At 35.8% G+C, this 25,991-nt stretch overlaps 1 protein-coding gene across 1 annotated transcript; it reads right to left on the bottom strand.

Annotated features, from left to right (window-relative positions):
• Positions 1-9,136: 9,136 nt before the first annotated feature.
• Positions 9,137-22,851, bottom strand: LOC122056474 (60S ribosomal protein L18a-like protein). The gene is made up of 4 exons (XM_042618444.1): positions 22,298-22,851; positions 22,065-22,167; positions 21,161-21,275; positions 9,137-9,372 (listed from the first exon to the last, which is right to left on the bottom strand). Exons 1-4 carry the CDS (start codon positions 22,509-22,511, stop codon positions 9,313-9,315), a joined length of 492 nt encoding a protein of 163 aa, XP_042474378.1. The 5' UTR covers positions 22,512-22,851; the 3' UTR covers positions 9,137-9,312.
• Between the last annotated feature and the right edge of the window lie 3,140 nt (positions 22,852-25,991).

The following is a 25,991-nucleotide window of genomic DNA, read 5'->3' as shown; positions in this document are numbered from 1 at the left end:
AGATTCTGATCAGGGACTGATCAGTGTTGAATGAAGAAGAGTCAAGTAGGTATACTTGACTGGAAGGAAACCCTGGTGAGTGAAGCCAGGTGAAAGTCCTAGTGAGTGAAGCTAGGCAGATGGAAATCCTGGTGAGTGAAGCCAGGTGGAAGTCCTAGTGAGTGAAGCTAGGCAGATGAAAATCCTGGTGAGTGAAGCCAGGTGAAAGTCCTAGTGAGTGAAGCTAGGCAGATGGAAATCCTGGTGAGTGAAGCCAGGTGAAAGTTCTAGTGAGTGAAGTTAGGTGGAAGTCCAAGTAGGTCAAGAGAGTGACCAGATACTTGGCATGAAAGAAAAGTTCAAGTGGGTCAAAGGAATTGACTGGACACTTGGTGAGGGAGTCCTAGCAGGTCAAGGGAGTGACTAGATGCTAGGCATGACGTACCAACAGGTTAAGGTTGACCGGATGTTGGTTTGGGAGGTTTGGGACTTGGTTTTGGGCAAAAACCAAGTGCTGGATCGATCAGTGGATCGATCCAGACCTTTCCCAGCGAACAGAAAGTCTCTGGATCGATCAGTGGATCGATCCAGAGGTCCCAATCGATCAGTGGATCGATTAGGACGCTGCTGCTTCGCGCGATAAGCGCTGGATCGATCCGTGGATCGATCCAGGCGTTTTTCCAGAGGACAGAGGCGCTCTGGATCGATCCGTGGATCGATCCAAAGCCTCCCCGATCGATTGGGAATAATCGAATCGATTGGGATCCGACCGTTGCGTCGTATTTGAGCCGTAGGCGAGCGTTGTCTTCGGCATCTCTTCACCGATTCATTTCATATCTTCACCAGCTCCTCCACAGCTCCTCTCAAGCTCGAGATCGCCAGTTCTTGAAGGTTCTTGGAGGCTCTTCCAAGTCAAGAGGCGGATCAAAGCAAGAAGAAGAAACTAGGGTTAGGGTTTGTGCACTCATTGTAAGCTTGTAAGCTTGTATTTCTTTACTACCCTTTCTTCTTCTTGTATTGAGTCTTGTAGGGCTTCTCCGCCCTTGGTAGTTACCATAAAGGAGAGTTTCATTAGTGGAGGGTGCGTGTGTTGTGTGGATCCTTGGATTAGTCACCTCCCTTGGAGGTGGATACCAAGTAAAATCCAAGTGTTAGCGTGTTTGTATTTGTTTCTTTGTATTTCCGCTGCGCATCCTTGAAGAAACAAGCAACGCCGAGCAACGAGCACGCGAAGAGCTATTCACCCCCCCCCCTCTAGCTCACTTTTGGTCCTAACAAGTGGTATCAGAGCAAGGCCGCTCTTCACCGGAATCATCGCCGGAAGGGTTAAGCATAACAAGAAAAGCTAGAGGGTGAAAAAGTTGGAGCAAATTCTTCAAGTTCAAGATTTTATCAAGCTCAACTTCAAGATGCAATTCCAAGATGGACTTGGATTTGACACAAGGGTGGCTCCACCATATTCATCTACAAGCTTCGATTCTTGGAAATCAAGAATCGAAAATTTTCTTATGATGGAGATAGAGCAATGGTTTGCTCTTATGGAAAGTTTCAAAGCTCCAACAAACTCCAAGGGCAAGCTTCTCAAGAAAAGCAAATGGAGCTCGGAGCAAGTCCAAAGGTGCGAGGCAAATGACAAAGTGACCAAGCTTTTGGTCAATTTATTACCAAGCATCATCCTTTGCAAAATTAGAGAATTTGAAGATGCAAAGGAACTATGGAGCAAATTGGTCAAGCTTCATGAAGAGATCCCCTCCACTGTACAAGATCATGAAGAATCCAGAGAGGGTGACTCTTTGGAGCAAGACTAAGAGGAGGACTCCAAGGTTGAGAGATGCTCAACCTCCGAAGAAGAGGAAATCCAAGAAGCTTCATCCTCAAGGGAATGCAACGAAGGGAACAAAGAGGGAGCATACTCCTTGTTTCATATTCAAGATGATGAAGCCTCCACCTCTAGGATTGAGGGGGAGCAATTCTTGGTGACACCGGATCAAGAAGAAGGAGAAGCTTCTACATCCGGGTCAAGAGAAGAAGAGGAGGAAGAAGCTTCTACCTCCACAAGTCAAGAAAAATCAAAAGGAGGATCAAGTGACATCCCTACACATAAAGGTATAAACATTTCAATAAATAATAAAAATCATATAATATGTTTTAAGTGTAGGGAAAGTGGGCACTACAAGAGCAAGTGTCCAAACTTGATCAAGAAGAAAGGTCAAGTGACACAAAAGGGCAAGGAGAAGCCCAAGGAGACCACCCCCGGGACGAAAAAGGGCAAGGAGCACATTGTGTGCTTCTTGTGTCAACAAAAAGGGCATTACCGAAGTCAATGCCCCAAGGGGAAGAAGGTGTTTAAGGCTCAAAGAGGCACTAGTCAAGGGGGAGCCTCCAAGGTAAAAAAGAAGGTATCTTTTATTGAGCCTATTCCCTTGCAAAATGGTAAAAAGCATGCTAGGTCAAATTTTTATCATTTTAATGCAATTTACCATAAGAATAGGAAGCATGAGGGCTTTAAGGAAAAGCATGTGGCCCTACATGCCAAGACTACACCTAAGGTTAGGAATGTAGGTAAAAATCTAGGCAATAACTCTAAGGATTTTAGATACAAGCCTAGAAACAAAAATGCTCATGGACCAAACACTAAGGATTTAATGATAGAAATCCAAGTCTTGAGGTCAAGACTTGATAAAATGGAAAAGACCCTAAAAATGATGGAAAATATCCTAAAAGGGCAAAATGAGCAATACCTAGGGCTAGGAAAATCAAAGTCATCCAATGGCCATAGAGGTTTGGGATACAAACCAAAGGCTAAGAAGGATGTGGTCTCTTACCATAGAGTTCCATATAGTTATGGAACAAACCCTAGGTCTAGTGGTCAAGTCAAGAATACTAGGGAAGTCATCCCTAAGAGTATTTTTGCAATAAATGTGACTAAGACTTCTAAGAAGACTAAGAAAGTCACTAACAAGGTCACAAGGGAAGCTATCCCTAGAGTTGACCTAGAAAATGTGACCAAGGCTTTTAAGAAGTCCAACAAGGTCACTAGGAAGGTATCTAGGGAAGTTATCCCTAATAAGTACCTAGAGCATCCAAGGAGCACCAATAGGTGTTGGGTTCCTAGGAGCATCTTCTCTACCCCATAGATGGGTTAGAGAGTGTCAACTCCGATTAGAAGGGTAGTTAACCCAACTTTGAGGAAATTGACACTCAAGGAGCATTTTCAAGGTTTTTGTTAACCTTTGAAAATGGAATGGAACTATTGTTTACTCCTTGAAAGAGTAAAATGTGCCTATTGGTGGAAAAATTGATTTTATCTTAAAATGGCACAAATTGGGAAAACCTTGAGAAATACCAAGTTGGGATTTTGGTATTCTCTTGGAAATTTAAGGCAATCCGGGCCTTGATTTATGTAATCACTCTTGAGGAAAAATGGAATATGCCAACATTTGAGGACATGCTTAATCTTTAAGTGGCATAAACAAATCAAGAGAAATAGAAATGTCAATTTAAGTTTTGGCATTTCTTTGAAGCATTTAGGGCAATCTAGGTTTAACGGTTTAAGTTAAAACTAATGGTATTTTGAGTTAGCTAAGTGGTTAAGGATACTTAGATAGATAATCTAGGTATATTTTATTTATGCTAAATCTTGCCATGATTGTTTGCCCATCATATGCCATGACATCATTTTTTTATTCATGTTTTATTATGAAAAATCCAAAAATACCATGTCATGACATTCATACATCATGTAGTTATAGGGTATTTTCTTTTGAAAATTATTTCATTTTGATGTATGTCATAACATAATCATGCATTAAGAATAATTCCTTGTAATTAAGGACAAATGGCATTTAACAACACTTATTAACAAGTGACATCCTAGGTGGATGTCTAATATCTCTAAAATGCCTAGATAGATATGCATGATCCCTAGATTAGGGCAAAAACCAAAATTTATATCTCACAAAGACCTATAAGATGACTTGTATGTGTTTTGTGCACAATAGATACAAGTGAGATGTTAGGATGATGAACAAAACTCAACATGTTGATTTAGTGCATTTTCTTGAGTTTTAAGTTCATCAAAATACATAGTTATGTGTTTTCCCATCATTGGGAAAGCTAATGTACAAGTCATGTGCATTAAGCCCAAGGAACATGATGGGATATTGGTTTTTAAAAGGTTTTTAAAATGATTTTGGAAAACCTTGGTGAAGGCTATCTTTTGATAGTAATCACCATTGAATAGTTAGACACAAACTTGAAGAAAACACTAAAGTTTATGCAAGTTTTTCAAGTTTGTGTCAATCTTTGAAAATATGATGTATTTTCATAGAAAACTATTTTTCCTTGATAGTATATACCCTAAATAATGTCTACACAAATTTTCACGATTTTTGGAATTTTGTAGAATTTTCTAGGGGTTTCTGAAGTTGACTGAAATGGAATTTCAGCAACTATCAGAACTCCAATCGATCAGTGGATCGATTGGAGTGCCTCAATCGATCAGCCGATCGATTGAGAAGGCATTTCTCGCGAGCAGAAGCTCGCTGGATCGATCAGCCGATCGATCCAAGAAAACTGAATCGATCAGTGGATCGATTTAGCAGGGTTCAATCGATTGGAACCCAACTCTAATCGATCGAAAATGCTGATTTTAGCTGGGAATGTCTGATTTCAGCATCTTTGAACCTATTTTAGTCTAGGTAACCTTTCCAAACCCCTAAAAATACATTTGTATACATAAAAAGGGTGTTTTCATGTGAAAACAAGGATGGATAATTGGTTAAGGACGGCTAAGTTGAAGTTTAGGTTGAGGTTTGTTTCAAGTGTCGAATATTTGAACCTCAAAACTTCTAAATTTGGGTTTCCTAAAGGCTTAGGGATTCCAAGTCATTGTTGGTGCAATGACAGAAGTTACCATCATGTCTTTAGGGGGAGGGACTCTTTAAAGGCATGAAATTTATTTTTTTCATGAACCTTGGAAGGTGGTTAACCTTCCGTTAGTTGGATAATGCTCAAGGATGGGTATTTGCCTACATTGAGGAAGAATGTAGGGTTAAGGATAAATGAAGGGTATGGGACCTTCATTTAGGTCATTGGACTTTGTTAATGCTCAAGAGTGAGCATTGGTGATAATGAAGGGTATGGAACCTTCATTATCGTGTTGATCACAACGAGTAAAGTTGTGAACAACGATGAGCATCTCTTCAGGGGGAGAGTTTTCAACAAGTGGATTTGTTGATGTGCGCCCAAAATTGAGGCACGGGTTGATGTGTGCTCAAAGATGGGTTGATGTGTGCCAATAGGGGGAGAATGTGTGGTTTAAGTTAGGCCTTCATTACCTATGGGGGAGGTCATAGGGGGAGAATGAAGGGAACAACATTCATACTTTGGCATGAATGGAGTTAAGGCTATGGGATTAGCTTAACTCAGAATGGTCCAAACTTAAAGGTATTGTCAAACATCAAAAAGGGAGAGATTGTTGGTGCAATATCCCTTAGGTCAAGGTTGACTGGTTTGACCAAGCTTGAGTCTTGGTCATAGTTTTAATGTTTGACAATACATGTAGACACATGGACAATGCAGGTGCAGTTGTTCATATGGGGAGATTCTGATCAGGGACTGATCAGTGTTGAATGAAGAAGAGTCAAGTAGGTATACTTGACTGGAAGGAAACCCTGGTGAGTGAAGCCAGGTGAAAGTCCTAGTGAGTGAAGCTAGGCAGATGGAAATCCTGGTGAGTGAAGCCAGGTGGAAGTCCTAGTGAGTGAAGCTAGGCAGATGGAAATCCTGGTGAGTGAAGTCAGGTGAAAGTCCTAGTGAGTGAAGCTAGGCAGATGGAAATCCTGGTGAGTGAAGCCAGGTGAAAGTCCTAGTGAGTGAAGTTAGGTGGAAGTCCAAGTAGGTCAAGAGAGTGACCGGATACTTGACATGAAAGAAAAGTCCAAGTGGGTCAAAGGGATTGACTGGACAATTGGTGAGGGAGTCCTAGCAGGTCAATGGAGTGACTAGATGCTAGGCATGACGTACCAACAGGTTAAGGTTGACCGGATGTTGGTTTGGGAGGTTTGGGACTTGGTTTTGGGCAAAAACCAGGCTCTGGATCGATCAGTGGATCGATCCAGACCTTTCCCAGCGAACAGAAAGCCTCTGGATCGATCAGTGGATCGATCCAGAGGTCCCAATCAATCAGTGGATCGATTGGGACGATGCTGCTTCGCGCGATAAGTGCTGGATTGATCCGTGGATCGATCCAGGCGTTTTTCCAGAGCACAGAGGTGCTCTGGATCGATCCGTGGATCGATCCAAAGCCTCCCCGATCAATTGGGAATAATCGAATCGATTGGGATCCGACCGTTGCGTCGTATTTGAGCCGCAGGCGAGCGTTGTCTTCGGCATCTCTTCACCGATTCATTTCATATCTTCACCAGCTCCTCCACAGCTCCTCCACAGCTCGAGATCGCCAGTTCTTGAAGGTTCTTGGAGGCTCTTCCAAGTCAAGAGGCGGATCAAAGCAAGAAGAAGAAACTAGGGTTAGGGTTTGTGCACTCATTGTAAGCTTGTAAGCTTGTATTTCTTTACTACCCTTTCTTCTTCTTGTATTGAGTCTTGTAGGGCTTCTCCGCCCTTGGTAGTTACCATAAAGGAGAGTTTCATTAGTGGAGGGTCCGTGCGTTATATGGATCCTTGGATTAGTCACCTCCCTTGGAGGTGGATATCAAGTAAAATCCAAGTGTTAGCGTGTTTGTATTTGTTTCTTTGTATTTCCGCTGCGCATCCTTGAAGAAACAAGCAACGCCGAGCAACGAGCACGCGAAGAGCTATTCACCCCCCCCCCTCTAGCTCACTTCTGGTCCTAACAACCTTCCCATTTTCTTCAGTTAAATCAGTGATCTAAGGTTGTTCCTTTTCGAAACATGACTTCATCGTTGCTCTTCTCCAGATGCTTACCTCAACCTACCTGCCAAACATTGGTCCTCTAGACCTGTTGAACTTTCTCGGCTCAGTATCTGATTCATGATCGACTAAGACTTTTTCCTGCAATAGTATATTAGTCAATAGCAATAATAGTAATATAGAGAACATTATGGTAAAACTAAATTTAGATTTACCAAGATCCGTTGGTTAGGTTGACCAAGCGCAGTCGCGCGATCGACCAAAAATCATCGAATCAACTTTTCTTGGAGTTCACTCTTCAAAACTTCTTGTTACCTAAGCTACCTCCCCCTAGGATTTTCTCCATCTAGCTTCACTCACCGGAACCTAGAGTTATCTCCTTCTAGGGCATTCTTCACCTAGTTTCACTCACCAAGACTCAGCATCGGATCAACCCACCAGGGATTTGATATCGGGTCTTCTAGACCTATCGAATCCTTCTACCTGACTTCCACGATCTGATGAGATTTTCCTTGCCTAGTTGTAAGTAGAACTTCCCTTGCCTAACCGCAGTTAGGACTAGTCACTCGATAGACTTCTCACCCTTACCTAGCTGCAACTATGACTTCCCTTGATCAAGCTTCATTAAATATATTTTTCAAAAATTAAAACTTTAGAGGTTGATTGCACCAATAAATAGATCCTCCCATTGATCTGATAGTGCAACCATTTCCTGATGAAAGATCTAGTGCTCTTCATGGATTATCTAAGAATGAATTTATCAGGGTGTAATCAGAAAAAGATTGTATATCCTCAATCTCACCAATAAATACTATGGAATAAATAGAGGAAGTATCAGAAACATATGATTGTATTCTACTAAGTCTAAATTAGTACAAGTGACTAACTTAGTCTCTCTTATATATAAATTCTTTTTGTTAGGGCATGTAGAAGACAAATGTCCTGGTTTGTAAAATTACAAGAAAAACAAGTGATGGTGCTCGTATATATTTTCTTTAGTTTAAACTTCCGGACATGTTTATTTTTATTTAAATAGGGCTTCTTTTCCCTACTCTTTCTTACATAGTATATTTTTCTAGGCTTAGTGTTAAGATTATTGCGTTATGGGTTTTCTAGTGGACTTAACATGCCTTTTTCCTTAGCGTTGTCTATTTTGATTAAGCCTATATTGTTGCAGAGTATATATTTGACTATAGAAACTATACTGTTAATTTTTAAATTATTTTTATATTTGGATGTACGTGCATTTGTCTTTAAGGACTTATATAATATGTTGTATGCGTACTCCTATATTATCGTATTGAGGTGCTATTTTCATGTCTATTCATACCTTATGAATTTCTTTTCCTATATCGCCTAGTAGTTTACTAAATAATCTTTCTCCTAGTTCAAGATTACAATAATTTCCTGAGACTGCTATAAGTACGAGGAAGTTATTACAAAATGATTTAATTCAATTCTAGCTAAATAGTTGAAATTATTCCAAATCTCTCATAGCCTCTATCGTAAATCTAAGCCAGTATTAGCATCTCTAGTTGTAAATAACCTATGGATGGTATAATAAAAGTTTAATATGTTGTTATCTTGGGAGACTATACGAGGTATTTCCTCTAGAAAATTTACTTTATAAGCTTCCCAAGCAGCTCTAGTAGCATCACCTAAGTAATTTTCTCCTACCCTCATCATAGCTTCTCTAGTTTCTTTGTCAAGTTCATGTCTTTCATAGTAATCTCTTTTGATAGATACAATCCATTATTCTATATAGATATCATATATTTAAGGATCATCACATTCAACTATGTTTAAAAGTACTAAGTTTTTTCCAAAATAAATTATTTTAGCTGACCTTTTACCTATGATTTGAAGTAAAGGATTATTGCTTATATATAGAATTATTTTTATTCATGGAAGATGTCCTTCTCCATAATCTATTATTTTCATTAAATTTTGAGGGTATCGGACTTGTAATGATTGTGGGATGTGCCTGAGGTAATAGATTTTATAGGATTCATAAGATTCGCTCCTGTATAATTTTTTTAGCAAATACATTTTCGTTCTTTCCATCTATTGTACAATACTAATCAGTCGTTAAAATAAAACATTGACGCATGATTTGTTAAACTCAATTATTAACAAAAAAAAAAAAATCAATTTCCATTTAATAGTTATGGTTAAGTTTAAAAAAAAACATTTAATAGTTCAACAAACTCGGCCTATGAATTTAAATATACAGTAGACATAATTCGTGTACGTGGCCCTATAAATGCAAACTCGCATGTTCATGGTTGAAACAATTTTTTTTTTTAACATTAATCCAACTCATCTGAATACATGTGGATCTAATATGAAAATTATAATAATTGAAATATAAAATATCTCACGTCTATCCGTAAGCACAAAAGCTTACTTAGTATCCACATGCATAAAAATGGGTGGGAATTACCAGAATACATAGTAGTTCAAAGCATTTATAATTACAGATAAAAATGCCAGACCAGCCTGCAACAAGAAGAAAATTTTCATTAACCTAACTATTCAAACTGCATATCACTGAAACTAAGGACATAACCAACTAAGAAAAAACTGTGCAGAAAACGAAAAAGCAATGTTATACAAAACCTTTCAGGAAATGGAATGTAAAATCTAACAGAGCAGTTTGTTAGTTTGGGAATACTAGAGACTATGTTAGCTATCAGAAAAGACTATAGAAACCATTCCAGTTGTGTTATCTTAGGGGGGAAAATAACAGAGCAATAGCAAGCACTACATTATTAATCTTGCATGAAGTTATGGGTCATTCTTATAGATTAGCAACCTTGAATTCACATACGAAGATAAAACTGCCTGCATTTTTGGTACAAACAACTGCAACCCCTTCCAAAATGGAAAAATGATACGATGGGTTTCAAGTCCAAAAAACTGAGATAGTCTGAAAAAATTTTAGTTTTGTGGGTTTAAAGTGTTTGCCTGACAACTACTTGATTAACATACGGGAGGTTAGCTTTGTTTAGAAAAGAATTATCAAAAGTTTAAAACATTTTTAAGTCTTTAAATTTTAATAGTTCGCTATATTTCTAAGAAAATAATGGAAGAATTTAAAACCTTTAGTTTAAAAAAAAAAACAATTAGAATTTTTATTGAGATAATTAGAGTATTTATTGAGATAAACTCCATTTTATGAAGAATAAGTTTTATTATCAATCTATGAAAGGTTAGAATTCTTATGTATTAGGCAAATTTTCTAAATTAACATAATTTCCTTTTTAATTCTCTTGGCGAGTGTTTCTTTTGGGTAAGAATTTTTTCCTTTTCAGTGAGACTTTATTTTCTTTTTGAGATATTTTCCCATTTGCTTCATTAATTTCATCCAAAGTTCCTGGGTGGTTCAACAATTCGATTTAGATACTCTATCAATTGGTATGATAAACTCTAGCTACTGCAGGTCCTCTTCCTTTGAGCCTGACTTGGATAAAAGTTGCAAATTCTGCATCTCACTCCATTGCCACAATCATGCACTCCTACGCCAACTGCTCAATCGACGCATTGCGCTCCTTCACTGCTAGCAAAGAGTCATTGAGAGAGGAAAAGATCAAAGCTTGATCTAAAGCAAACTCTGATATCTGAGTGATCAAGACATTGAGGTCATCGGGCTCCTGTTTTGTTAGCCTCCTCAACTCCCTCTTTGCCAACATCCATACAACATCCTTGCAGTTTGACCTCCATCTCCACGGATTAATGCAAAATTTTCATATTAATCCAATATATTTACATTATTTTCATATTAATCCAATATATTTACATTAATAAGTGGAGATCTAAATGTGCATGTCAAATGAAAAATAAAAAATATGATAGGGTGCATGGGGGTTATGGGTTTATAACAAAAATGAAGAAGGAAAAATTATATTAGATTTTGTGATAGTATATACTTTATATAAGCTAATATGTTTTTTAAGAAAAAAGAACAATTTGTTACGTTCAATAATGAAAATAATAAATCACAAATTTACTTCTTATGATTAGAAAGAAGGATAGAAAGATTTACAAAAATTACAAGATCACCCTTGGAAAAAACTTAACTACCCAACATACTTAAGTTGGACCAAATGATATTCTTATAGAGATATGGAAATGTCTAAGGAGACAAGGTATTGAATGACTTACAAAGTTATTTAACTTGATATTGAAAACAAAAAAAAATATTTAACCTCATATTCAAATTTATCTTCATCTCTTGTCACATTTTGTTCTCAATTATCCTATATAGACATTCCTAAAAATGTATAGGAGACCCTACAAGTTCCAAAGTGGAAGGAAGCTGTGCTTGAGGAAATGAGAGCTATTAAGAAGAATCAACTTGGAAGATTGCTACACTACCAATAAGGAAAAGCAATGTGAGATGTAACTCAGATGGATTAGTGGAGAGATATAAGGCTAGATCGGTGGCCAAAGAGTTCACTCAAACCTATAGTGTTGATTACTCTGATACATTTGCTCCCATTACAAAACTAAATATAATGAGAATACTTTTATCTATTGTTGTTAATCTAGACTGGCCTTTGCTGCAATTAGATGTAAAAAATATCTTCCTCAATAGTGATTTAGAAGAGGAGGTGTACATGGATAGTCCACCGGGTTTTGAGAAGAAATTCAGCTCAAAGGTGTGTAAATTAGAAAAGTCTTTGTATGATCTCAAGCAATCTTCGAGAGCTTGGTTTGAGAAATTTACTCAATCAGTCAAGAAGCAAGGATACACTCAAAGACAAACAGATCATATATTGTTCTTAAAATTTTCCACCGAAGGAAAGATTGATGTGATCGAAGTGGAAAGACTGAAGAAAAGCCTAGAAGTTGAATTTAAGATCAAGGATTTGGGAATATTAAGTATTTCCTTGGTATGGAAGTCGTTCGCTCTTAAGAAGGTATTGTTGTCTCTCAACGGAAGTATATCCTTGATCTCTTGGAGGAAACAAGAATAAGTGGTTGAAAACCCACAATGACTCCCATGGATCCTAATGTAAAACTTTGGGTAAAAGGAAATGTTCCTGTTGATACTGATATATACCAATGGTTAGTTACGAAACTAATTTACCTATCTCATACTCAGTCAGATATTGTTTTTTTAGTCATTGTTGTGAGTCAATTCATGCATGCACCATTTGAAGAACACCTTAAGGGTATTTATAAAATTTTGAGATATTTGAAAACTACTCCTAGAAAAGATCTAATTTTCAGAAAGACTAATCAAAGAAGTGTCGATGTGTTTGCTAATGCAGATTGGGCAAGATCGATTAATGGCAGGATATACTTTAGGATACTGCACCTTTGTAGGGGAAGCCTAGTAACATGAAGAAGTAAGAAATAAAATATTGTAACCAGAAGTAGTGCAGAAGTTGAGTTTAGAGCACTGGCTCAGGGAGTCTATGAGGTGTTGTGGATATATAGAATACTTAATGAGCTTAAGAAACCCATAGAACTTCCATTGAAGTTATACTGTGATAATAAGGTCGTAATAAGCATTGCTCATAATCTTGTTCAACTTACTTGATAGAACGAAACACATTCAGATTGATCGACATTTTATAAAGGAAAAAAATTGAAGCTAAAACCATTTACTTATCATTTGTACCTTCTAAAGAACAAATAGTTGGCATCCAAAGGGACTTGCAAGAGTCAACTTTGAACAGTTAATAAGCAAATTTGGCATGATTGATATTTAGGCACCAACTTGAGGGGGAGTGTTGGAAAATTAGGAGATCCTAATTGTATAAAACCATGAAATAATCTTTGGAAATCAGAAAATAACTTTTGAGATAAGAATTGCATAAAATCAGGAAAGAATCTTGGGAAATCAATAAATAATCTCTTATTTTAGTCATTTCCATTTCTTATGTTTCCTTTCTTTTATTTGTTCCTATATTTTGCATCTTCTATTTATTGATGTAATATCTAGTTGAAAATAATAATAACAATTTCTCTTCTTCCCCTTTTTTTTGTCCTGCAATCTTCTTGGTTTTCTTCACTTTATACAACTAAGATGACTTCAATAACAATACCACTGTCTATTACCTGATTTGATGAAAATGATCCTAGATAGGAACTACTATGCAATAATGATACATGAGGGTTTGAATCTGAAAATTCCTAAAATGGCAAACCTAAATTGAACGTGACACATTAGCTACCAGGAAATGATCATAGAAAAAGATACCTGGCATTAAGAAATGATAGATTGTAAACTATTGGTATCATTTAAGATACCATATAGTTCTCAATGGCTAGTCTTTTATGTTTTTAAAAGGGCTCATATTCAAGATATCATATTTTTCAAAGGCTGGACTTTGGTTTTGAAGCCTTTTGTTACATCCTTGTATTGCAGTCTACAAGGCTATATATAGCATGTTTAGAATTTCATCCAGAATGTGCATGGACACTACAATTCTTAGATATAATAGCACATTAACAAATTTCTCAAGTCTTCTGGTCTTTCTCCTAATGACAGATCAGCTGTGTTATCACACAAGATGGAAAGACAAGCAGTATTGCTCATATTAAAATGAAGTAAAATTATGCATTATATATGCATATATCGACAGAAGCTAATTTTGTTTAACCAGCTTGAAGTTTGCTACCAGTTGTGTAACTTCTGTAATGGATTCACCTGAAATATGCTGTATGCACTTGACTATACAAAAATAAATAAATTAAAGTACATATGTGTATGCATTTATAGCTCGACAATTTCCTTTTTGTACATTCAATATCCAAGAAAGCAGCAGAGCATTATGCCTCGATTCTATCAAAAATTTTATGAATTTTTTTCATTTTACTTTTAAGCTTCATTTTTAGTTTTGTCAGAGAGATGGTTTTGACTTCATAGAGTAAGGAAAATAATCTTATTTTTGATAAAATGGAAAGATGATTTGTATTGCTCTGACTCCATCTAGTGAGAAAATGTTATCCTCCTACTCATCTCTTGAATGAAAGGTTAGTTCTAAATGCTTTGAATATCTATATTTATATTCTTATTGGGCATTCATGTAATTCCAATTCAATTGCACATGAGAAATTAAATTGTTGGAAAATAATGTAATTTATGAGGTTTAAATAATGGAACCACTATTAATTAGGACTTTAAACTCTTTAGCTGAACCTATCAATTTAGTGTGTCAGATCTTATTTTGGTAAATTATTATACTTGATAAATAAACAGACCTAGTTGTATGCTTTTTTTTTAGATATTTCAATTGAAAAGAGTTGTCAATCAATGGTAGAGCCACCATAGTTGATCCTGTCAATTGGGGTACTTGGGACCTTGACAAGGACATAAAAAATTAAGAGGAACAAATTGTTGAGGATTTACAAAGCTAAAATGAGTGGACTACCATTATTGTAGAAGCTGTTTTTTTTAGGCTGAATGTAATGTTTTCATATCCCTTTATGGTTACTCTAGTGAGTTTTAAGAAAATAATATTAAATTATATGATTGTGATAAAGGATAATAATAATAATATCTAGCAAATTTTCCAAATGGTGCTCAAAGGTTTCAATTTTTCCCACAAAGCACCGCATATTATATTTTTGACTAAATGAGACACATTTCTATCACCTTCCCTTTTTTCAAAAAAAAATAACCCCATTAACTAATATTGATTAAAAAAGAACATTCGTAGACCCCATGAACTAGGAGTGTGAGGTATTCAAATTTAATTTAATTTTTTATTTTTTATTTTAAAATATTTTAATGAATTAATAATTTTCACCATTCATCAAGCACTTTTGACTAAATTAAAAATAAGAGTAAATCAAAAAATAAGGTCATATTTGTGTTCCTATGAGTATGTGAGAAATTCAAATTTGGTCTTCATTTTTAATTTTAGATTGTTTTGATTCATCTAGTAGTTTTGATCAAATTATAAATTAATAATAAGACCATATTTGTGTTCTTGAAAAGTTCAAATTTTGATTAATTTTTTTAATTTCAAAATCTTTTAATCCATCTAGTAGTTTTAAAAGTTCATCCAAACAGTTTTAACCAAACTAAAAAATAAAACTATATTAAAAATAATAATAATAATAATACCATATCTTGTTGTTAAGAACATGAATTTAAATCTTGTTTTATTTTTTGATTTTAAAATGTTATAGTCCATTAGGAGTTTTGATATTTTTGATGGATCAAAACATTTTAAAATAAAAACTAAATTTGATTTTAGTTCTAGATTTTGAAATGTTTTAATTCATCAAGCAATTTAGTAAAAATTGTTAGATAAACCAAATAATTTTTTAAATAAAAAAAAATATGACATGTTGATGGAGATAAATGGCAAACTCCATTAAAAGTCTACAAACACGGAAATAGACATTCTAAAACTCTACTATTAATTTGGAATGTTTTGAAAAATAATAAATCTACTTGGGAAATGATATAAAATTCATCAATTCCAAAGGATTGAAGTCAAAAGTCAAAAACCAACATTAAATGTCCAATAATCCCAATGTGCTTTAATTTCGACATGGTTGGAAAATTGTAGTATATTTTTTAGTATTTTTTTCTGTGTCTTTATGAGTCCTTTATGTTTTTAATGAGTCCATCTACTAGCATTTATGTTGTTTGAGTCCTTTGTGAGTCCTAGTATAAAAATGTGTATTGTTGTAATGCTGGAATATAGAATAGATATCAAAGTTTTGAAAGTTCTCTTTGGTTGTGTGGATACAATCTCCGTATGGTGTGATGCCTAGGAACTCTTTGGTGTGATACCTAAGTTTCTATATTTTTTTATGCAATCTCCCTATGGTATGATGCCTAGGAACCCTTAGGGATACCTAAGTTTCTATAATCCTTTTACCACTTCATTCTAGATTTCTACTCCCTAAACCACCCAATCCTTCGCTTGTACTACATCATATGTGGTATCAGAGCATAAATTAATGTCTACAAGATCCGGGAGGAGCTTTAGAGGAAAATTAATTGATAATGAACATGAAGAATACTTATTCACGTGATGGAACAACTTGATGGTATGCAAATTCATCTAAATGGTGTTGAAGCCATGATTTCTCAATCTAAAGGCGATCAAGTCCAAGAAGAGCAAGAAGAAACATCTCAAGAAAACAACAAATTGATTCAAGAAGGTTTCCAACGCCTCAACAATTACAACCTTTTTTTGAGTGAGCTAGAGGATTTCTTGAAAGAGAAAATAATTACCAAGATGTTACTAGAGATATCACAAAGAAGGTTGGAACTAAGGTGCTAGATTTTGAAGGAAAAGTGAACCCCACTTTATTTGTTGATTGACTTGCCGCAATAGAAGAATATTTTGATTGGTACGACATGTCAGATGATCAAATAGTAAGGTTTGCTTGAATGAAGCTTAATATGGTGGACTGGTGTTGAAGCATACATAACGAGATTAGGGCAATCACCAATCAACTCATGGCAGGAGATGAAAGCTAAATTACGAGAGAAGTATTTGCTTATAAAATAATATGACAAATTATGTGATCAGTTTATAAATTTAAAGCGGAATCATTTATTTGTAGCTAGCTAAGTATATGCAGAAGTTTGATGAGTTAAAGATCGGGAGACAAATTGTTGAAGATCCTAAACAGACTCTAGCAAGGTTTAAAGTTGGATTAAAGTCTGAAATTTGAAGAGAATTATTAAGACCACCAATTTATATCATAGAGCAAACTTTCTAAGTTGCCTTGGATATGGAGTAGTATCTGAGTTATTCATTTGGTAAAAAGCTTGGAGTTTCAACCATGAATAAAGGAATTCATGGAACCAACCAACAAACAAGAGAGGTGGATTCGTCAACTCATTTAATCAGCAAAGTGACTCTAAACCACCTTTGAAACCAACTAAGTTAAAGAGCAAAGGCAGCATATGTTTCAAGTGTTACCAACTGAATCATATGGCTTATAATTGTCCTAAAAAGAATCTACACATTGGGATAGAGTATGAAGATGATGCTAAAAATCAAAGAGTAGAAGGAGATGAAAAATTTTTTGATTATAGAGTTTATAATGATTTGGAAGAAGATCTATTGTTAGGCATATTTTTACTACTCCAAAAGTCGAAGGTGAAGATTGGACACCTATTTTTCATAGTGACTCTATTTGGTGTGATCTTATTCTTATGAAAGTAACTCAAATACTTCTTGGGAGATCTTGGCTATATGATCAAGATGTGCATCCTTATGGCAAGGAGAACACATCTGCTTTCATGTTCAACAATAAGAAAGTATTATTAAAACCAATGCAGACGACTAAAGTAAAGAAATAGAAGCAAGAGAAGGCAAAGAATGTTATAAATAGTGGAAAATCTCTTCATATTCTAACCAAGAAAGTAAAGAAAGTTCTACTATATATGCTCTTATAATCAAAGAAGTTAAAGAAGTATCTGCTCCGAAGCTTCCTTATTTCTTTAGGAAATCACTATGTTATTAAATGACTTTTCTGACGTGGCACATAAAGAATTACCTAGTGAGCACCAATGGGTAAAACTCAGCATACTATTGATTTTGTACTAGGTTCACATGACTATTAGCAATATCTTCAGCATTGAGGATCTTGCTTTATATTATGGACATGAAGATGTTATGGCAAGTAATACATATAATGCTCATTTGTCATCAATTCAAACAATGAAAGACGACATTGAAAATGTAATTGATCATTAGATTGTGTCTAAAAAGGAAAGCAGTTATCAAAAGTATCTTATCAAATGGAAAGCACGACCCCTTTCTGAATGCACATGGATTACTAATGATGAATTTCAATAATTGAATAGAGACTGTTATGAAAGATTCCACACTTTTAACTCACCTGGGATGAGTTTTTCTCACTCGGGGAATGTTAATGGAGACAAGTGGCAAACTCCATTAAAAGTATATAAACATAGAAATAAAAATTCTAAAACTCCACTATTAATTTGGCATGTTTTGGAAGATGATAAATCTACTTGGGAAATGATATAAAATTCATCAATTCCAAAAGGTTGAAGTCAAAAGTCAAACACCAACATTAAATGTCCAATAATTCCAATGTGCTTTAATTTCCACATGCTTGGAAAATTGTAACATATTTTTGAGTATTTTTTATGTTTCCTATGTGTCTTTATGAGTCCTTTGTGTTTTCAATGAGTTCATCTACGAGCATTTGTGTTGTTTGAGTTCTTTGTGAGTCATAGTATAAATATGTGTTGTAATGCTAGAATATGAAATAGATATCAAAGTTTTGTGAATTCTCTTTGGTAGTGTGATGCAATCTCCCTATGGTGTGATGCTTAGGAACCTTTAGGCGTAATACCTAAGTTTCTATATTTCTTTATACAATCTCCCTATGGTGTGATACTTAGGAACCCTTAGGTGAAATACCTGAGTTTTTACAATCCCTTTACCACTTCATTCCCTATTTCTACTCCTCAAACCACCCAACCTCAATCTCCACTTGTGATACATCACATGATTTACACTCGTGCTCTTAAGAATACAAATATAGGCTTTTTTATATGATTTTATTTTTTAATTTAGTCAAAAATGTTAAATTAACACTCAAAACTGCTAGATGAACCAACACATTTTGAAAACAAAAAATAAGACAAGATTTGAAATCTTTATTCTCTCAATTGTACAAATAGTCTCTTACATAGTCATTCTTTTAATTTTGGTCAATACTTCTAGATGGATGATCAAAACTACTTGATAGATTAAGTACATTGAAATCCAAAACTAAAACCAAATTTGAATTCCTTATGCTCCCATCAATAAAAATTAGTCTTATTTTTCTTTATCGAAGTTCATTTTGTCCAAAAAAAAACAAATAAATAATCATACTTGATGGGTATATTGAAAATAGGTTAGAGAAGGTGTTTCCTTTGGTTAAAAATAAAGTGTGGGGCATCTTGTTGGGAAAAATTAAATACCAAGGGCATCCTTTGGGAAATCTACCATACTATCCTTTATTGTGTTGATAACTTACAACTATGATAGTCAAATCAATCCAACACATTAAGCATCAAGATTTACATTAGAGAGTAACTTTAAATCTTTATCCTTTTATTTTTTAGATAAATCTATGAATAATCTACAAGATCGATCTCTTTTATGTGTGCTATTTATAGAAAATATGGTACTAATTGATGAGAGTATAAATACATTTAACCTCAGAGCTTGAAGTGTGAAAACTTTTGAAACTAAAGGGTTTAATTTAATTAAAATACAAAATGTAAAAAAAAAAACGAAACAAGCGACTAATTAAAATGGATGGACATGAGATTCCTCTATGTAAAAGTTTTGTCTATCTTAATCTATCATTAAGAAAAGAGATTAATAAAAATATTAACGAGTAGCTAGTTAAAATTAGGGAGAATTTCTTAAGTTTCATGTGGCCATTGCATATTCCTAAGATAATCAGAAAATTTTACGTCTATAGTAGGACCCATCATACTTTATATAAAACATCAGGCAATTAAAGACAAAATGTTCATGTGACAATAGATGTGTTAAATTGCTGGAAAAAAATCAACTGCACTACAATCTAAGAGCAGGCGGATGTAGCTCCAGAAAAGGGCACAAGGATATAGATATTAGAGCAAAAGGATTAAGGGATAAAGGTAGACCAAGGAAATCTCTAATTAACTATTTAACTTAATAAAAATTTAATTAAGAGTTATAAATATTACTAGTGGTACAGCAATGCATAGAGTTTACTAAATGATAATATCCATGTAATTGACCTCAAATTGTGTCGACTAACATGCTCGATGAAGATGACTATGATCCTGATTGATAAGTTCTACCCATAATCTAGATAAGAAAATGTTATATAAATAAAATATTAGAGAATTGTTGTATAACTAGTCAATCATAATACCCTTTCAAACCCTAGCTCTAATTTTTCACTATCTTTTCTCCTAATACAAATCTAATGATGCAGCCCATTGAAGAAATTTCATAAAACAAATAGTAATCGATTATATGGGATCTAAACTCCTTCTATAAGGAATAACAAAAAGCCTTCTACCCAAAAAAATATAACAAATTTTCTTGAAAAAACTTAAATAAAAACTTGGTATTTAAAATGCAATCTATCTTATCTATTATGTTTCCAAACCTTTGCTCTAATCTTTCACTATCTTTTCTCCTAACACAAATCTAATGATGTAGCACAACTCAAACAAAAGTTCCTAAAACAGAGTAATCCACTATATGGGATCCAAACCCCTTCTATAAGAAATAAGACAAAGCCTTCTACCTCAAAAACATATAACAAACTTTCTTAAGAAAACATCAAACAAATTAAAATTTTAAAACTTGGTATTTAAAAATAACTCTATCTCATCTATTATGCTATCTAATGTAACATAAACTAGGAAAATATGATATTTTCTACTAAGGGGAGAAATATTATTGAAAATGAATTGTTGTTCTCCCATGAACTCTATAATCATTAGCAAATTAAAATCCCTAATAACTATTAGCCTTCTTGGATGACCCAAGAGCAGACCTGAACATGAGCTCTTTACTAAAGGAGAAGATAAGATAAGAATGCCTCAACAAAACTCCCGCATTTGAGTTATCAGTTCAAACGGCTCTTTGTTCACCTAAATTGCACCCACCATAAATTTGCTTCTAATCAATTTGAACTGATCACAAGTTCCAAATTAGTTCCAAGGGAAAATAAGATATCCCTGCAAGGTTATCTAACCAAACACAAGGTTGGTGAGTTACTGAGTTAGCAGAAAGATGTTGAGCCTCTTTTAGTATAGCATCAAGAACCCTTATTCTAGGCCTTGGAGTTGGCACATAGCCTTGTATGAGAGACACGTGGCACATGACAATTTTGTTATCAGACTAACTTCCACCTAGTTCCACTCTCTTGTTGCTTCTCTTACTTTACCATATATGAAGCCTCCATAAACTCGACTTCTTAGCCAATTTAACAAGCATTGCCATCTTATTGGTAGACGGATTAGTTGGTATTATACTCAAGTCTATTTTTTAATATTCTTCTCTTTTTTCCAGAATATTATCGATGAAATAAATTCACCAATTTAATATTAGATCATCAGCAAAAATTTTAAGGGCATAAATGAAATCTAGGTTACCAATTCTAGACATTTAGATTGGTAAATCCATGTGCAATTAATAATTAACTTTAAATTACAATGGCACTTTAGAATAAACCTAAAAATAACTGAACTTAGTTGGTAAGCTAGAACCATTTGGAAAAAAAAGGAAAATTTTCACAGTTTCAGATTTAGAAAGAACTAGATGCTTACTGCAATTGAGCATGCAACCAATCCACATTTCTCCCTATAATCTTGATCAACAAATAGCAGAAGCAAGGCACCAACATACCATGGAATTGAAGCAAAGAAAAAGCCAGCCACAAACCTGTCGAGAGAAAGGACTTGTCGTTGATCAAAATTGCATAGTTTCTAAATCCAACAAAACTAGCAAAAATAACGAAGTATTGCACAGCATCCTATGATTTTATCCCAGGCAATCCCTTGTTTCAATTTTTCTTATGTTCTGCCTAGATATATCTCCATTCATGCTTTCTCTTTTTTGCAGTAGAAAAAGGCATGTGATTCCTACATTTCCAGACATTAAATTTCAATAATGCAGGATTAAGCATTTATGGAGAGACAGATAAAGTAAGAATGTAATTATATATGCAGGTTTACAAAAAGTGAATGGACAACATAAGCTTATATGGTTTGTTAGAACTTCCAAATGAAGTTTCACATCTTCATGGTTGTGTAAATAAGAATGGCAGAGAGAATAGTAGAATTGTTACAATTACACCTAGCATGCCCTATTGAACAAAGAAAAACCACTTGTTTACAGTATTGTTATTTTTTCCTCCAGTTTTGCTTGGCATGAGACAGTTGACGGGCCAACATCACCATTGTAAATATCTGGAAGTTCTGGGAGTACTTGGAATCTCCAATTAAGTAAAGAGCCCCCCTTATTTTCATGAATGAACATAAGGAGATCCTATCGCTGTAAGATATCATAACGGGACACATATTCTTCATAGATAACAGCATTTACCAAATGTCAAGATTGATTGAAGCGGTACTCCAACTACATGAAACTATAACTATAACCCACATTATGCCTCAAGAGAAAATATTTACTTTCTGGTAAAGAACTGAAGAAGGAGTGGAAACCACTTACAAAGCCCAGCCGATGCCGATGCCGCAAAAAGGAAGAGGAGGCTCCTTCGTGTTCATGGAGATCCCGTTAACCACAGCCGGATATGGGTGGGGTTGGTACCCAACTGAAACAGAAATCAAGAATCAATGTGAAAGGAGGAAATTTAAGAATAGGGTTGCCACGGAAAGATGAGTAGTCGATGATTTTAGCATGCGTGAGAGAAAGAAAATATAAGTTTAGAAGAATCCACCTACCGGCAATATTGTAGTGGTCGGTGGCTGGTACTGGTGCCAGATGGGGCGGCGGCGGCGCATTGGGCGGGGGGGCGTAAGCATGAGGGGGAGCCGCCGTTGGTGGCACTGGCTGGGGTAGAAAGTTGGCGTAGGGAGGGGGATGAATCGGCAGAGGATGTTCGGTGGGGATCTTAGCGCTCTCGACGTCGCGTTCGCCACCCGCCACCGTCGACATTCTGGTGGAGGAGCCCGGAAGGGTGGGCGCCAATGACCGGACGGGATTTAAACATTTGGTCACCACCTAGAATGAAGGACCTCCGTTGAATGGGAGGACAAAAATTGGGGTGGTAACTGAGGAAGGTATTGGGAATTACGCTCTATCTGTCTCATGATTTAATCCTATCTTAAATGGCAAGCTACCGTTCAGCTACCCAGAGCAACCCCGATTCATTACCGAAAGGTCCTTCAGTATTGCTTTTTTTCCCTCTATATATAAACCCCATTCTCCTTTCATCCCGCTCCTCTCTTTCTCTACATCAAACCCTAGATCAGGTTATCTCCCTCCTTTCTTTTTTCTAATCATATTTCTTAATGGTGCATTCTATGAGAGTTGCAAAAATATGTTGAGTGTTTTATTTTACTCATCGTTATTTCTAAAAATCAATTATTTAAAAACCAATATGAGATATAGTTTAATGGTTGATTTTGAAGGAACATGATGATGCTAGTTTTCAAAAATGGGCACATAGGTGATGTTTTTCAAAAATCATTACCAACATAATGCTATTTTGTAAAAAATCGAATTTCTATATGCCGGTTTACTCAAATGGTCACATTGTAGTTGATTTTTACAAACCAACTACAACGTGGTGCTATTTTTTTCAATATGAGTTACAACGTTGTGCTTGTTTGTAAAAACAAGCTACAACATTGTGTTGGTTTGTAAAAACTAGCACAACATGTGATGGTTTTTTTTAATCATAGAAACATTATTTTTGCATATGTACATCTATTTATTTATGTTAATAATTGATATTTTACCATGAGATTCTAGTCATCAGTTGATATTGGTCATAAACTCCAATGAATTAGTGTTTTAGGTCACTTTAATAATTTTTTTGGTCGTCCAATAATAAAAGGACAAGATCGTAATTATGTTCATTTACATGATTGACACAAAACAATCATTAACCAGTCCCCTTTTGCTCTTTTTTTTGGACACATAAGATATTCAATAAATTCGTTGTCTACTCGTGAATATATTTCAAAGTTAAGATTCAACATCTCAACTTTTATATTTTCAGGTACATTTTCTAGTTGTTGAAAATTAGAAGTGCATAATAAAAAACTAATCAATTTAAATTTTCAAGTGTCCCAATGAAAAGACCTATCATTGTTTACTTGCTAGGGGCAATCAAAAACCAAGACCATAGATAGAAAATAGATCCCCAAAGAATATTTAGTTAACCCAATTATAAAGAATTTCTATTGGGTGCCAAAATCAATCCTCAAGGGTTAGAAGATTATGGGTTAGTCAACCATTGAAATCATAATTCAAATATTTGAAAAATGGTTGACTTAAGACCTTAAGAGGGAGCACTTAGCCTTGATAGAAATTCATGATCAAGAGGGCTAAGTAGAGGTTACCTTTATCTCATAATTGTTAGGACCTTCGGATGGCTAGAGAGTGGGGGTGTGAATAGCCTCTTCGCAAACTTACACAAATTTTCTTCCAGAACTTTGTTAGCACAGCGGAAATAAGCAAAAACAAACTAATACAAGGAAGAAAACAAAACACCACTAACACAATGATGTAAGAGGTTCGGGGATAACTTGCCCCTACTCCTCGGCGTCTCCGCAAGGTGGACGATCCCTTGATCTTTCGGTAGATCAACCCCCGGACAGATTCTGGCTAAGTATTTCTCCTTCTCGGTGGAGAAACCTCTCCACAAAGTCTCAAAAGGATTTAAATGAAGCACAAGACTTACAGAGTTTGGTGGCTACTATGAATGCACAATTAACTTGTAGCCACAATAAAAGCAGAGCTTAATGAAGCGGATCCTCAGCCAAGAGCTCCACACGGCACTCTTGCTTAATCGACGACAGAGAGTTTGCAATCCAAAAACATTTCTCCAACCTCTCTTCTTCCTCCTTCTTATTTCTCTGCTTTCTTCACTGCGCTTTCCTGCATCGAATCACTGCAAGCTGCATAGAATCGCTGCAATCTATATCGAATCACTGCAATCAACTCAGGCGTCGCCAATCACTCCTCCTCCTCATCTGGTCCTCTAAACTCACACCAATACCATCCATGGTCTTCACTGGTGTCTTCTGAGCTCGAACCAATGCCAAGGAGTCAAGCTGATTGCAGTCAGAGCATACCCAGATCGCCAGTATCCGTTGATGCTTTAAATGCACCATTTGCAGCCAAACTCAGTAGAAAAACCATTTTGTCTTATTCCTCTGATAGACCTTAATTTGAATTCAAGCATCGTCATGATACCTGCAACCTGTAACTCAAAAAGCTCACAGAAGATCGTTAGTTCAGAGAAATCAGAAGTTGCAGAAAGACAGCAGAATACAAACGACATCTCTGTGGATCGGTTAGCAGACCGATCCATGGCTCTCTGGACCGATCAGGACACATCCTGATCGGTCTGGGATGGTGTTGATCGGTCTGTGGACCGATCAGGACTCAGGTGGATCGGTCCACAGACCGATCCCCCTCTTTCTTCTCCGATCTTCTTCGCTTCTGTATGATTACTGATCGGTCACCAGACCGATCAGTTAATTCACAGAAACACACTGTTTGGTTACTGATCGGTCACCAGACCGATCAGTCAACCAGCGTATCACTGGATCGGTCACCAGACCGATCCAGGTTTAGAGCTCCCAGCCCTAAACTCTACCTGGTCCAGAGAACGAGCTACAGAGCCCTCTCTGACCTAGTCCGGAGAACGAGCTACCAAGCCCTCTCCGACTTCCCATGCCAAGTTTCCATACTTGAACTTTTCCGTGCTCTCCATACTTGGACTTTTCCGTGTCAAGTCTCCATACTTGGACTTTTCTCGTGCCAAGTCTCCATACTTGGACTTTTCTCGTGCCAAGCACCCTGCTTGGACTTTTCACCAGATGTCTAGTCAACCTTGACCTATCTGGATTTCCCTTACCTGGCTTCACTCACCAGGACTTTCACCTAGCTTTACTTACCAGGATTTCCCGAATCAGGTCGACTCACCTCGGGTCAACCAGGTGAACCTTGACCAAAGATTGCACCCACAATCTCCCAAGTTTGTATTCTGTCAAACATCAGAATACAACTTTTCTATTCTCGTCAAACATCAGAATAGAACTTTTCTATTCTCGTCAAACATCATAATAGAACTTTTCTATTCTCGTCAAACATCAAAATACAACTCGAGTCAGGTCAACTCGAGTCAGGTCAACCAGGTCAACATTGACCTAAGGTTGCACCAACAATCTCCCCCTTTTTGATGTTTGACAAAAACCATAATCAAGCTAGGTTAACCTGATAACCTAACTTAGGTTTTCCAATGTTCTTCCTTGAACATTCTCCCCAAACTCTAATATTCTTCCTTGAACATTCTTTGGACATTCTCCCATTCTCCCCCTTTTTGACACACATCAAAAAGAGTGATTCAAGGTCAAGAATTTCTTCCTAATGAAAGTCTCATACCTTTCATTGAAACCCTTA

Source organism: Zingiber officinale, chromosome 3B (genome assembly GCF_018446385.1).
Source record: "Zingiber officinale cultivar Zhangliang chromosome 3B, Zo_v1.1, whole genome shotgun sequence".
NCBI classification, from domain to species: Eukaryota; Viridiplantae; Streptophyta; class Magnoliopsida; order Zingiberales; family Zingiberaceae; genus Zingiber; species Zingiber officinale.
This window is presented reverse-complemented; position numbering and strand designations above follow the sequence as displayed.